Source organism: Erinaceus europaeus, chromosome 12 (genome assembly GCF_950295315.1).
Source record: "Erinaceus europaeus chromosome 12, mEriEur2.1, whole genome shotgun sequence".
Lineage (NCBI taxonomy): Eukaryota > Metazoa > Chordata > Mammalia > Eulipotyphla > Erinaceidae > Erinaceus > Erinaceus europaeus.
The window spans coordinates 98983356-98996515 of record NC_080173.1 but is presented as its reverse complement, the minus strand read 5'-3'; the positions used below and the strand labels follow the sequence as shown (position 1 = coordinate 98996515).

General features: G+C 43.0%; 1 protein-coding gene across 2 annotated transcripts in view; it reads right to left on the bottom strand.

Annotated features, from left to right (window-relative positions):
* SMARCC1 (SWI/SNF related, matrix associated, actin dependent regulator of chromatin subfamily c member 1) overlaps window positions 1-13160 on the bottom strand; it is a 111506-nt gene that overhangs the window by 82340 nt on the left and 16006 nt on the right. For both annotated transcript variants that reach the window (XM_060204793.1, XM_060204794.1), the window contains exons 3-6: window positions 11083-11168; window positions 5659-5740; window positions 3823-3915; window positions 2263-2332 (exon numbers count right to left, since the gene is read on the bottom strand). In XM_060204793.1, coding sequence (XP_060060776.1) covers window positions 2263-2332; window positions 3823-3915; window positions 5659-5740; window positions 11083-11168 — 331 coding nt within the window. The remainder of the gene's footprint in view (window positions 1-2262; window positions 2333-3822; window positions 3916-5658; window positions 5741-11082; window positions 11169-13160) is intronic.

Genomic DNA, 13160 nt, shown 5'->3' with positions numbered 1-13160 from the left:
CAGGTCTGCAGATGTCTGTCTTTCTCTCCCCCCCTCTGTTTTCCCCTCCTCTCTCCATTTCTCTCTGTCCTATCAATTATGACATTAATAACAACAATAACTACAACAATGAAACATCAAGGACAATAGAGAATAAATAAATATATTTTTTAAATATTCTGAAACGTGGTCCGGAAGGTGGCGCAGTGATAAAGCTTTGAACTCTTAATCATGCGGTTCTTGAGTTCAATCCCTGGCAGCACATGTGCCAAGAGTGATGTCTGGTTCTTTCTCTCTCCTATCTTCTCATTAATAAATAAATAAAATCTTAATTTTTTTATTTGAAAAAAAGTAAAATAATAAAATAATTTCTAATACTACTACTATTGCATGTTTTCTAATTTATATATGTTCATCAATGAGATTCATTTTGCAGATACTTTTCCAATTTAGGAAAGAAGTCTGAACCAGTGATCTTGTTTTTGAGTCTTCCTCCTTCCCTAACAGACATGTTTAGATATATGAACTTCGGGTGGGGACAGAGAGTTTTAACTGCATCCAACAGAGTCTAGTGGCTTTGTACACTGTTGTGCATTCCAAAATTATTCAGTTTCAGAGATTTTCTACCTCCATCGTAATTTTTCAGGTCTGTCAGTAGATTATCTGGCAATTATTTAATATTCAAGTACAAAAAACTTCTCTGGCTGTCTTTTTTCCACTGGTGCTCAGCATAACTACACTGGTCAGAAAAATGTATTGTCAATAGTTAGCAATAAAAGTCTGAAATAATCTCTTTTTTAAAAAAAATATTTTTAATATTTATTTATTCCCTTTGTTGCTTTATTGTTGTAGTTATTCATGTCGTTGGATAGGACAGAGAAATGGAGAGAGGAAAGGAAGACAGAGAGAGGGAGAGAAAGAAAGACACCTGCAGACCTGCTTCACAGCTTGTTATGGGACTCCCCTGCAGGTGGGGAGCCGGGGCTTGAACAGGGATCCTTACGAAGGTCCTTGCTCTTGTGCCAACTGAGCTTAACTCACTGTACTACCACCCAACTCCTAACAATTTGCTTTCTTCTAAATGTCCCACACAGGTATAATACTGTGCTTGTCAGAAATCTTCTTTCCTATTTTCTAGAAAAGATCGACTTGTCCTAATTAGTTATGTCAATTCAGTTTCCCAAATTTCAAATGACCATTCTATGAATACAAAGCTAGTTGCCATAGTTACAAAAGCCACCCTTCCACCAACATAACCTTCAGGATAGCAGAGCTGAAAATCAGAATACAAACCAGTATAACTCATCAAACTCCTATATTAAGGGGTCATGCATGCTTAGATACCAAGGAAGTTGGTATTCTCTGGAAATATTCTTCTATTTGAGAATGCCTCAGTACTCAAAACATAGCAAACATTAACAAAGTTAACGAGTATGGGGGCTGGGTGGTGGAGGACCTGGTTGAGTGCACATATTACAATGTGCAAGGACCCAGGTTCAAGCCCCTGGTCCCCACCTGCAGGGGGAAACTTTGCAAGTGGTAGAAGCAGGGCTGCAGGTGTCTCTCTGTTCCTCTCCCTCTCTATCTTCCTCTTGGCTTCTGGCTCTCTCTATCCAATAAATAAAGATGATAAATTTAAAAAAAAAATTACAAAGTTAACAAGTATGGCACTGCCTAGACTTAAAACCTAAATAACAATAATCAACAAAGAAACAAGTCTAGGGCGGGGTAGATAGCATAATGGTTATACTAAGAGACTGTCATGCCCGAGGTTCCAGAGTTCCAGGTTCAATCCCCGGCACCACCAAAAGCCACAGCTGAGCAGTGCTCTGGTAAATAAACAAGTCTAATGAGCGGACTACTGAACATCCCAGAATTAGCATGTTCAGCTCAATTCAGAAAAATGGAAATTTAAATAACCTCTGAAATTTATTTAAAAGATGTTTTTGAAATAATATTTAAGCCTCTCTGGAGAAATAATTTATTACCAACAGTGCTATCACTGGGACAAATTGTGATGGACTACGAATCCACTGCTCCTGGTGTCCTCTATAAAGGACAAAGAGAAACTGAGATAGGGGAGGGAGAGAGGGAGAGGGAGAGAGAGACACCTACAGAACTGCTTCTGCCCTGCAGGTGGGGACTACAGGCTTTAACCCGGGTCCTTGCTCATGGTTAAAATGTGTGTTCTACTCAGTGTACCAGCACCTGGAAGCTCTCCTGAAATAATTCAAAAATCTACTGAAGTACTAATTTATTAGCTCAAAAGCAAAACCAACTTACCATCCTCTTGGGAGGAAGGATATGGGTAAACATGGTGGGAAGCTTTAGACTTCTCATCAGTAAACGTTCCCTGAAAAACAAATAAACAAAATGTACTTGGGGAGTCAATTCCCTGGGCATAAGAAATGAAAATAAGAGTAAACAAATGAGATGACATGAAACTAAAAAACTTCTACACATCAAAAAGCAAAATATATAAGGATAACCAGGCAATCCAGTAAACAGAAGATGTCTGCACTTCACAATCTCTGGCAATATTTGAGCAATACTGTTCGGTCGAATCTACAAGGGATATCAACATCTTGGCAAGCAAAACAGGTCACGTGAGCAGTGCACTGTGTCTCAGGTTCGAGAGCCCAGCTATCACCACACGGAGGGAGGCTTCAGTGTAGTGGTGTCTTGGTCTGTCTGAACAGTCAGCCTAGGGTAGTGTAGCAGCAATGAAAAGAGAGCAGCAACAGAGCTAAACTGACAGTTCGTATTAAATGCCCTGAGGGGAAAAGTTTGATGCCAGCACTAATCTATGCTAGAGCTGAGGACTACTCTGGTGACTCCTGAAACGAATAAATGAGTTCTAGGCGAGCAAATGAATGAATTCTAGGCAAGCAAATTAGCTTTGCCAAGTATGCAGCCCAGGTTCAAGCCCAGCCTTCTCCACTGAAGGAGCTTTGGTGCTGTGTTATTCATTCGCACATACTGTCTGCCAGTCTTATTGTTAAAAAAGAAAATCTATTAAAACTAATGAAGATCACATGAGAGGTATGGAATATATTGAGTCACAAAATTCACATTCAAAGGGATTCCAAATGGAAAAGAACAGGAAGCCACCCCCCACCCCATCGCCAACGGGGATCCACCTGAGACTGCACTGCTCCCAGCAGACCAAGTTTTCTCTTCAATCCCAAATAAAAACAAAGAAGAAAGAGGAAGGAAAGAGGCATCAAAGCACTGTGGCAGCACTGTGGCAGCACGCATGGAGATGCTCTGTGCGTAGTGTTCCTTGTGCACTGTAGATACATGGGGGCGACAGCATAGTGGCTGTGCAGACTCTCACGCCTGAGGCTCCAGACTCCCAGGTTCAAGACCCTGCACCACCATAAACCAGAGCTGAGCAGTGCTCTGGGGTCTCTCCATGTCTCTCTCTCTCTGCATAGTATCAAAAATAATTTTTTTAAAGTAAAATGCATACTTAACTGAGTGGGTTATCTCTCCTTACCTCAGGAATAAAATTCTCATTTGAAAAAATAGCTGACAACTTCCTCAAAGGCTACAGACATCCAGATACAGGAAGCTAAAAGATTTTGAATAGATAAAAAATATCTTGAAGAGGTGGGAAATTTTACCTACAAAACATAACCTTATAAACCAACTTAGCATCCTTCGTATGTGTGTTTAAAAGGGGGGAAGGGAAAGTCAGGGGGTAGAAATACTCTGGTTACAAAAAAATTTAAAAAAAGAGATGCCCAAAAAGCCAAAGTTTATGTATTGCAGGCCTATACAAAACTCAGTCTTACAGTTGACATTTACAGGAAGTTTACTTGTACACAATATGTACATTACCTGATGGCGTTTGATGATATCTTTCAATTTGTTAGTCAACTTCAGATCAATGTCTGGAATGAGGTAGATGTTGGGTCTAGTCAGACAATTACTCTGAGGAAAAAAGAACATACTATGAAATTCTTTTGGTTTTGAAATAATGTCACATTGTTTCTTCATAACCCTAATGGCAGAAGTCAAGATTCAAAGGGCCAGGAGGCCAGGCAGTGGTGCACCTGGTTAACTGAACACATTACAGTGCACAAGGATGTAGGTTCATGTCCCTGTCCCCACCTATAGAGTGAAAGCTTCACAAGTAGTGAAACAGGGCAGTAGGTGTTTGTCTCTCTCCTTTTCTCTTTCCCTCCCTTCTCAATTTCTCTCTATCCAACAGTAAATAAACAAATAAATAAAAAAAGGGCCAAGAAGTAGCTCATTCAACACAGCGCACTCGAATCCCACAAAGAAGACTCTACAGCCTGGTCCTGAGCCATGCGGAGGCTCACAGATAGTACTGGGGAGCTGTGCAGTGATAACTCTCCTGTGTCTCTCTTTTCCCTGCTCTCCATCAAAGACATAGGATGACTGAGACTGAGTCAAGGAGCCGAGCAGTGGTACAACCAGTAGAATGCGTGTTACCATGTGCAAAGAGCAATGAATTAGTCATGCAGGCCCACCGATAACACTGAGAGGAATCAAAATGAAATTGAGGGAGGGATAACAATAAATATTTTAGGGAGTTGGGTGGTAGCTTAGGGGTTAAGCGCATGTGGCACAAAGCACAAGGACCGGCCTAAGGAGCCCGGTTCGAGCCCCCAACTCCCCACCTGCAGGGGAGTCGCTTCACAGGCGGTGAAGCAGGTCTGCAGGTGTCTTTCTCTCCCCCTCTATCTTCCCCTCTTCTCTCCATTTCTCTGTCCTATCCAACAATGATGACATCATCAACAATAATAATAGTAACTACAACAATAAAACAAGGGCAACAAAAGGGAATAAATATAAAAAATATATATTTTAAATAATTTTTCATGAAAAAATTAATTCATTCTGTGACACCTTGGTGATAACAGGAAGGAAGGAAGGAAGGAAGGAAGGAATGAATGAATGGAGGGAGGTAAGGTGGGAGAAGGAGGCTTTGTGCCACCTGCGTGTAACCCTCTGCACTACTGCCCGACCCCTCGAGACTCTTAAAAGCCTGACTGGAGGGAGTCGGGCGGTGGCGCAGTGGGTTAAGCGCACATGGCGCAGAGCGCAGGGACCGGCATGAGGATCCCGGTTCAAGCCCCCGGCTCCCCACCTGCAGGGGAGTCGCTTCACGGGCGGTGAAGCAGGTCTGCAGGTGTCTATCTTTCTCTCCCCTCTCTCTCTGTCTTCCCCTCCTCTCTCCATTTCTCTCTGTCCTATCCAACAACAAAGCAACATCAACAATGGCAATAATAACCGCAGCAAGGCTGCAACAACTAGGGCAATAAAAAAGGGGAAAAATGGCCTCCAGGAGCGGTGGATTCATGGTGCAGGCACCGAGCCCAGCAATAACCCTGGAGGAAAAAAAAAAAAAAGCCTGGCTGGAGTAGCGTGATTACATAAGCCCAAGGTCCCAATGAGAAAAAGAAAAAAAGAAAAAAAAGAAAGAAAAGAGACATCACATATTATTTGATACAGAGGGTTCAGATGAATATACTTTATAAGTTTTGGTCATGCTGTATAGCTAATTCCCCTGTACACACTCCCCATAAGTTAAGAAAACAAGATATGAACGATTCTGCTTTTGATATTTTGACAATCTAATAAAGCCAATCTGAGAAATCATAGCACATAAAGAACAAAAATTAACAATGAAATTTCTGAATTACCTACCTGCACCAATGTTTTTTCAATATTCATGAACATTTCAACATTCCGGTCCATTCGGGATGGATTTTGTAGGTCAAACCTCCGCCTAAAACAGAAGAGGATCAGTAATCACAGGTCTCCGACAACAGTGACGGCTTAGTTTAAGCTTTCAAAAGGTTTGGAATCAAAACAACACTCTAGGAAACGTAGTGGGAAGATTCCAAAGTGGAGCAGTAATACTGTGATACCTTCTGTCTTCCTCTTAAAAGCAAAGCAGGGAGTCGGGCTGTAGTGCAGCGGGTTAAACACAGGTGGCGCAAAGTGCAAGGACCAGCGTAAGGATCCCAGTTCGAGCCCCCGGCTCCCCACCTGCAGGGGAGTCGCTTCACAAGTGGTGAAGCAGGTCTGCAGGTGTCTATCTTTCTCTCCCTCTCTCTGTCTTCCCCCATCTCTCACCATTTCTCTCTGTCCTATTCAACAACAACGACCACAACAACAATAACTACAACAAGAAAACAACAAGGGCAACAAAAGGGGATAAATAAATAAATATTAAAAAAAAAAAGCAAAGCAAGCGGGAGTCGGGCGGTAGCGCAGCGAGTTAAGCACACATGGCACAAAGCGCAAGGACCTGCATCAGGATCCCAGTTCAAGCCCCCACTCCCCAACTGCAGGGGAGTCGCTTCACAGGTGGTGAAGCAGGTCTGCAGGTGTCTTATCTTTCTCTCCCCCCACATTTCGCCCTCCCCTCTAGATTTCTCTCTGTCATATCCAACAAGGACGACATCAATAACAACAACAATAAAACAATAAGGGCAACAAAAGGGAATAATTTTTTTTTTTAAAAAAAGGGCAACAAAAATAGGAAAAATAGCCTCTTGGAGCAGTGGATTTGTAGTGCAGGCACCGAGCCCCAGCAATAGATAACCCTAAAGGCAAAATAAATAAATAAATAATAAAAAGCAAACAGCAAAAACCCCAGCAGTCGAAATAGCTCCCTGGGATAGTGCACTCCTCTGCTGTGTGGGGAGCAGCTACGAGCCCAATGTCTCGGTGCTTTGCCTTATTTTGCTGTCCCACCCCACCCCACCCCACCCCACCCCACACTACGTCTGTTTCTGGAAAGAAAAGCTCACCTGGTAGCTGGCGTGTAGCTGCATTGAGCCCAGCACCACCAAGTACTAGGCCACCAGAAAATGAAGTGTGATGGCATCTCTCTCTCTAGTTCTGTTCCCATGTTTACTCATATACAGAGAAAGTAAAAAGGATAAAAAACACTGGCCCCAGAGCAATGACATCACATGTGCAAAGCTCATGCACAAACACGGACTACAGAGACAAGGCGGCACACAGCAGTTGTGCACTGAGCTTTCACAGGAAGGGCCCAGGTTCAATTCCCTACCGCACCAAAAGCCTGAACAGAGGAGTGCTGTCTGTCTCTCCTATCTCCTTCTCAGTATCTTTCTCGCTGTGGATAAACATTTAAAGATACATACAGATCTTTAAAATATGTACATAAGAAAATAACAAAAAAAGAGATTGTAAACCGAGTGACTATCATATTATAGTTGACAGTCTTCCACTGGTTCTCACAGCACGAAGAACATAGTTATCTACTCCTACAGAAAGGGTCACTCCAGGAGCTGGAAGGTAGCTACGTGGTTTGGAATGTGCCACGCCATGAACAAGGCTCGTTGGGCGATAGTGCAGTGGGTTAAGCGCAGGTGGCACAAAGTGCAAGTACTGGCATAAGGATCCCAATTCGAGCCCCCGGCTCTCCACCTGCAGGGGAGTCGCTTCAAAGACAGTAAAGCAGGTCTGCAGGTGTCTACCTTTCTCTCCTCCTGTCTTCCCCTCCTCTCTCCATTTCTCTCTGTCCTATCCAACAACGACATCAATAACAACAACTACAACAATAAAAAAAAAAAAAAGCTTCTGCACAGCAAAAGAAACCACTACCCAAACCAACAGACCCCTCACAGAATGGGAGATCTTTACATGCCATACATCAGAGAAGAGTTTAATAACCAACATATATAAAGAGCATGCCATACTCATCAAGAAGAAAACAAATAACCCCATACAAAAATGAGGCTAGGTCATGGACAGAATATTCACAAAAGAAGAGTTCCCAACGGCTGAAAAACACATGAAAAGGTGCTCCAAGTCTTTGATTGTCAGAGAAATGCAAATAAAGACAACAATGAGATACCACTTCACTCCTGTGAGAACGTCATACATCAGAAAAGGTAACAGCAGCAAATGCTGGAGAGGTTGTGGAGACAAAGGAACCCTCCTGCCCTGCTGGTGGGAATGTCAATGGGTCCAATCTCTGTAGAACAGTCTGGAGAACTCTCAGAAGGCTAGAAATGGACCTACCCTATGACCCTGCAATTCCTCTCCTGGGGATAGATCCTAAGGAACCCAACACACCCATCCATAACGATCTGTGTGCACATATGTTCTTAGCAGCACAATTTGTAATAGCCAAAACCTGGAAGCCACCCAGGTGTCCAACAACAAAAGTTGTGTCCACAACTGAGCAAGTTGTGGTATATACACAGTGGAATACTACTCAGCTATTAAAAATAGTGATTATACCATTTCCAGCCTATCTTGGATGGAGCTTGAAAAAATCATGTTAAGTGAAATAAATCAGAAACAGAAGGATAAATATGGGATAATCTCACTCTCAGGCAGAAGTTGAAAAACAAGATCAGAAAAGAAAACACAAGTAGAACCTGAACTGGAATTGGCATATTGCACCAAAGTAAAAGACTCTGGGGTGGGTGGGTGGGGTGAGAGTATAGGTCCAAGAAGGATGACAGAGGACCTAGTGGGGGTTGTACTGTTATATGGAAAACTGGAGAAAGTTATGCATGTACAAACTACCGTATTTACTGTCGAATGTAAAACTAATTCCCCAATAAAGAAATTAAAAAGAAAAAAAGAGCTCTCCTATAAATAGATGTACAATAGATATAGGCAAAACATCACTAAAAGGTATGTAGAATTTAACTAAAAACTGGGGGGGGGGGTAGACTGGTTGAGAGCACACAGATAGTGTGCAGGGGTTCAATCCTCAGGCCCCATCTGAAGGGGGAAAAAACTTCAAAAGCAGTGAAGCAGAGCTGCAAATGTCTACTTCTCTCTCCCTATTTCCCACTTTCCCTCTCAATTTCTGTCTCTATCCAAATTAAATAAAAATAGTCAAAAAAAAAACAAACAAAGACAGTGGATAAGTGCTGCACTCCCAAGCATGAAGTCAAATTTGATTCCCAGCACCACGTGTACCAGAGTGACATCCTGGTTCTCCCTCTTTATTTTTTTAATATATTTTTAATATTTTATTTATTTAGTAATGAGAGGGATAGGAGGAGAGGAAGAAAGAACCAGGTATCACACTGGTACATGTGCTGCTGAGGATTGAAACTCAGGACCCACATACTTGACAGTCCAACACTTTATCCTCTGTGCCACCTCCTGGACCACTGCCCTGCTTCTCTGTCTCTCATCAATTAATAAATAATAATAAAACCTTCCACAAACTTTGTCCTCATTATTGGCTCTTCCCAACGAATTACTTTTTTGTTTTGTTTTCTAGTATTGCCCAGGACTCACATGTATGATTCCCTAACTCCCAGTTAAGTTTTTCATTCAGAGAGATGGACAAGCAGAAAGGGGGAGAGAAAACGCCAATGCCCTCACAGCACTCCCCATCGGATGCAGAGGCTCCGACCTGGGCCACAACCAAGACAAGCCAGGCATACTATTAGGTGAGCTACTTTTATGATTCCGGCTTAACTTTTATAGTGAACTTACTACAGCAATCACAAAATTATTATAAACTGTATTAGCAACAACTGAAACTACCAACCTCAAGTCCGTAAGATCCGTCCACCTGTCAGGCTTCGCAGGAATAAGTAAGCCCTTGGGGGTCAGGCGGTAGCGCAGCAGGTTAAGCACAGGCAGTGCAAAGAGACCGGCAAAAGGATCCCGGTTCAAGCCCCCGGCTCCCCACTTAAGAGGGTCATTTCACAAGGGGTGAAGCAGGTCTGCAGGTGTCTGTCTTTCTCTTTCCCTTTCTGTCCTCCCTTCCTCTCTCAATTTCTGTCCTATCAAACAACAACAATAATAAAAACAACAACAATAAACAAAAGAAGAAAAGGGAAAAATGGCTTCCAGGAGCAGTGGATTCGAGTGCATGCACTGAGCCTCAGCAATAACCCTGGAGGCAAAAAATTAAATACATAAATAATTTTTTTTAAGTAAGCCCTCTACTAAACCAATAACCCAGTAAATCATCCCACAAACACTCATTAGTAGCCCCCTTTTTTTTTTTTTGCCTCCAGGTTTATCGCTAGGGCTCAGTGCCTACACTACAAATTCACAGCTCCTAGAGGTGTCCCGTTCCCACCCCCATCCATGGCTCGGTGCCTACACTCCAAATCCACTTCTCCTGGAGGCTTTTTCCCCCTTTTGTTGCCCTTGTTGTTTTATTGTAGTTATTACTGTTGTTATTGATGTTGACGTTGTTGGCTAGGACAGAGAAATGGAGAGAGGAGGGGAAGACAGAGGAGAGAAAGACAGACACCTGCAGACTAGCTTCACTACCAACAGGTGGGATGTCAGGGGCTCGAACCCAGATCCTTCAGCCAGTCCTTGGGCTTCATCGCCATGTGCGCTTAACCCACCTCACCACCGCCCGGCCCTGTTATTAGTCTTAGCAGCTGAACTTCACATATTAAGGCAAAAGTCCCTGAAAAAAAGAAAGTGTCAAGAGAAACAGAGAGAGCAACGGGAAAAAGAAAAATGAGGCCAGGGGTAGAGAGCACGATGGTTACACACAGACTCTCAAGGCTGAGGCAGAGCAGGCCTGTCTGGGTCCCCGTCCTAAGAGGGGAAGCTTTGTGGCAAAGCAGGGCTGCGGCTGTCTCTCTCTCTCTCTCTCTCTCTCCCCCTCTCTACCACTCCCTTCCCTCTCACTCTATCTCCCTCTCTACCACTCCCTTCCCTCTCAATTTCTGGCTGTCTCTATCCAATAATAATAATAATAATAAAAAAGGTTTGAAAAAAGATAAAGATCTTTGGTTATTTTTTTTAATTTCTTTATTGGGGAATTATGTTTTAAATTCAACAGTAAATACAATAGTTTGTACATGCACATGCATAACATTTCCCAGTTTTACATATAACAATACAACCCCCACAAGGTCCTCTGTCATCCTTCTTGGACCTGTATTCTCCCCACCCACCCACCCCAGAGTCTTTGACTTTGGTGCAATACAGACCCTTGGTTTTTTTATTTCTAGGTACAAAGCAAAAGAGTGGCTCTAGATTGAAACCAAAGCAAAGCAAATCACCATAACGAACTTACAGAATTCTCAGACACCAAGACAAAGAAGAGAGGCTTAATGAGAAATAATACAAATGTGTATAAAAACTTACCACCCCTGCTCATTTTTATACTTGTAAGCAGCCCCAAGAATGTGACACAAGGTGCCTCCGGCTTTGAAATCCATGAAACATTTTGCCTGAAAATAATATAAAATTAAAAGTACTGATGAAATGAATCATGTCTAAATTCTAAGTTTTATACATTTAGAAATAGAAGTAGCTGGGAATCGGGTGGTAGGGCAGCAGGTTAAGCACAGGTGGCACAAAGTGCAAGGACCAGCATAAGGATCCTAGTTCGAGCCCCCGGCTCCCCACCTGCAGGGGAGTCGCTTCACAGGCGGTCAGCAGGTCTGTATGTATCTTTCTCTCCCCCTCTCAATTTCTCTCTGTCATATCCAACAATGAACGACATCAAGAACAAAAATAATAAGCACAACAAGGGTAACGAAAGGGGGAAAAAATGGCCTCCAGTAGCAGTGAATTCATGGTGCAGGCACTGAGCCCCCCAAAAAAGAAACAGAAATAGCTACGCATTGTCAGCTACGCTTCCTTAGATACTCTTTAGGAACACACTGAGTTCTGATTTTAGAAAAAAGGTTATACTACAAGGGGCCAGATGGTGACCCACCTGGTTGAGAACACAGAACACACTTTATAGTGAAGGACCTGGGTTCAAACCCCTAGTCCCCACCTGCAGAGGAAATTTCACGTGAGCTTCAGAGGAAGTTGAAACACAGAAGTTTGGGGATAGATAGCATAATGGTTATGCAACAGACTCTCATGCCTGAAGCTCCAATGTCCCAGGTTCAATACCCTGCACCACCATAAGCCACAGCTGAGCAGTGGTCTGTTTAAAATAAATAAGAACCACAAAAGCTTCAGACCTGCAAGTGTCTCCCCACCACCACTTTCTTTTTCTTTTTCTTTTTTTTTCTCACCACTTTCTCTAAATCCCCTCACTTCCCTCTTAATTTCTGTTTCTGTGGTGTTTTTTGTTTATGTTTCTAGGGATATTGCTGGGGCTCAGTGCTTGCACTACGAACCCACTACTCCCATAGCTTTTTTTCAATTTTTTGGACAAGACAGAGAAATGGAGGAGGGGAAGACAGAAAAGGGGAGAGAAAGATAGACACCTGCAGACCTGCTTCACCTCCTGTGAATCGACTCCCCTGCAGGTGGGGAGCAGGGGCTCGAACCAGGATCCTTAAGCCGGTCCTTGCGCTTTGCACCATGTGCACTCAACCTGCTGCGCTACCGCCCGACCCCCTTTTTTTTAATATTTTTTAAGGGGAAAAAAAAAAGGCCACCAAGAACAGTAGATACATCATGCAGACACTGAGGCCCAGCAATAACCCTGGTAGCAAAAAAAGGAAGAAAAAAAAAAAAAAAAGGCAGATATATGACCACAAGTTCTGCTACTTCTAGTTAACTAAGTTGAAGCTCTAAACCTGCTTCTGAATACATGAATAGTCTCATCTATTTATAACTCTCACAAGACTGCTGAGATCAGTGGAGCCTAGAAAAGATAAGCTTGGCAGCCCAGGAGCAAGCGCAGTGCAGAAAGCATTAGACTCTCTATCTAGCAAGAGAACTTGAGTGCTGAGACAGGGCAGCAAGTTTCTCTGTCTCCCTACCTCTCTACCTCCCCCTAACCTCTCAATTTATGGCTGTCTCTATCCAATAAATAAATAAACAAAGATAATTTTTAAAAGTACTTGATCATTCACTCAACAAGTACTTATAAAAAAAAAGAATAGAAATTAATTTTATACATTTCCAGAGATAAGAGTCCAGAACAACTCTCCTGCACATGCAGTGCAGGTGACCAAACCCGGGAGCTCATACTTACAGGTTACCAATTCTATCACTGGGTGGGGGTAGATATCATAATAGTTATGCAAAGAGACTCTCATGCCTGCGGCTCCAAAGTCCCAGATTCAATCCCCCCGCACCACAATAAGCCAGAGCTGTGCAGTGCTCTAGTGTTTCTCTCTCTATTATCTCTCTCAAAAATAAAATACTGGGAGTCGGGCTGTAGCGCAGCGGGCTAAGCGCAGGTGGCGCAAAGCACAAGGACCGGCATAAGGATCCCAGTTCGAACCCCGGCTCCCCACCTGCAGGGGAGTCAC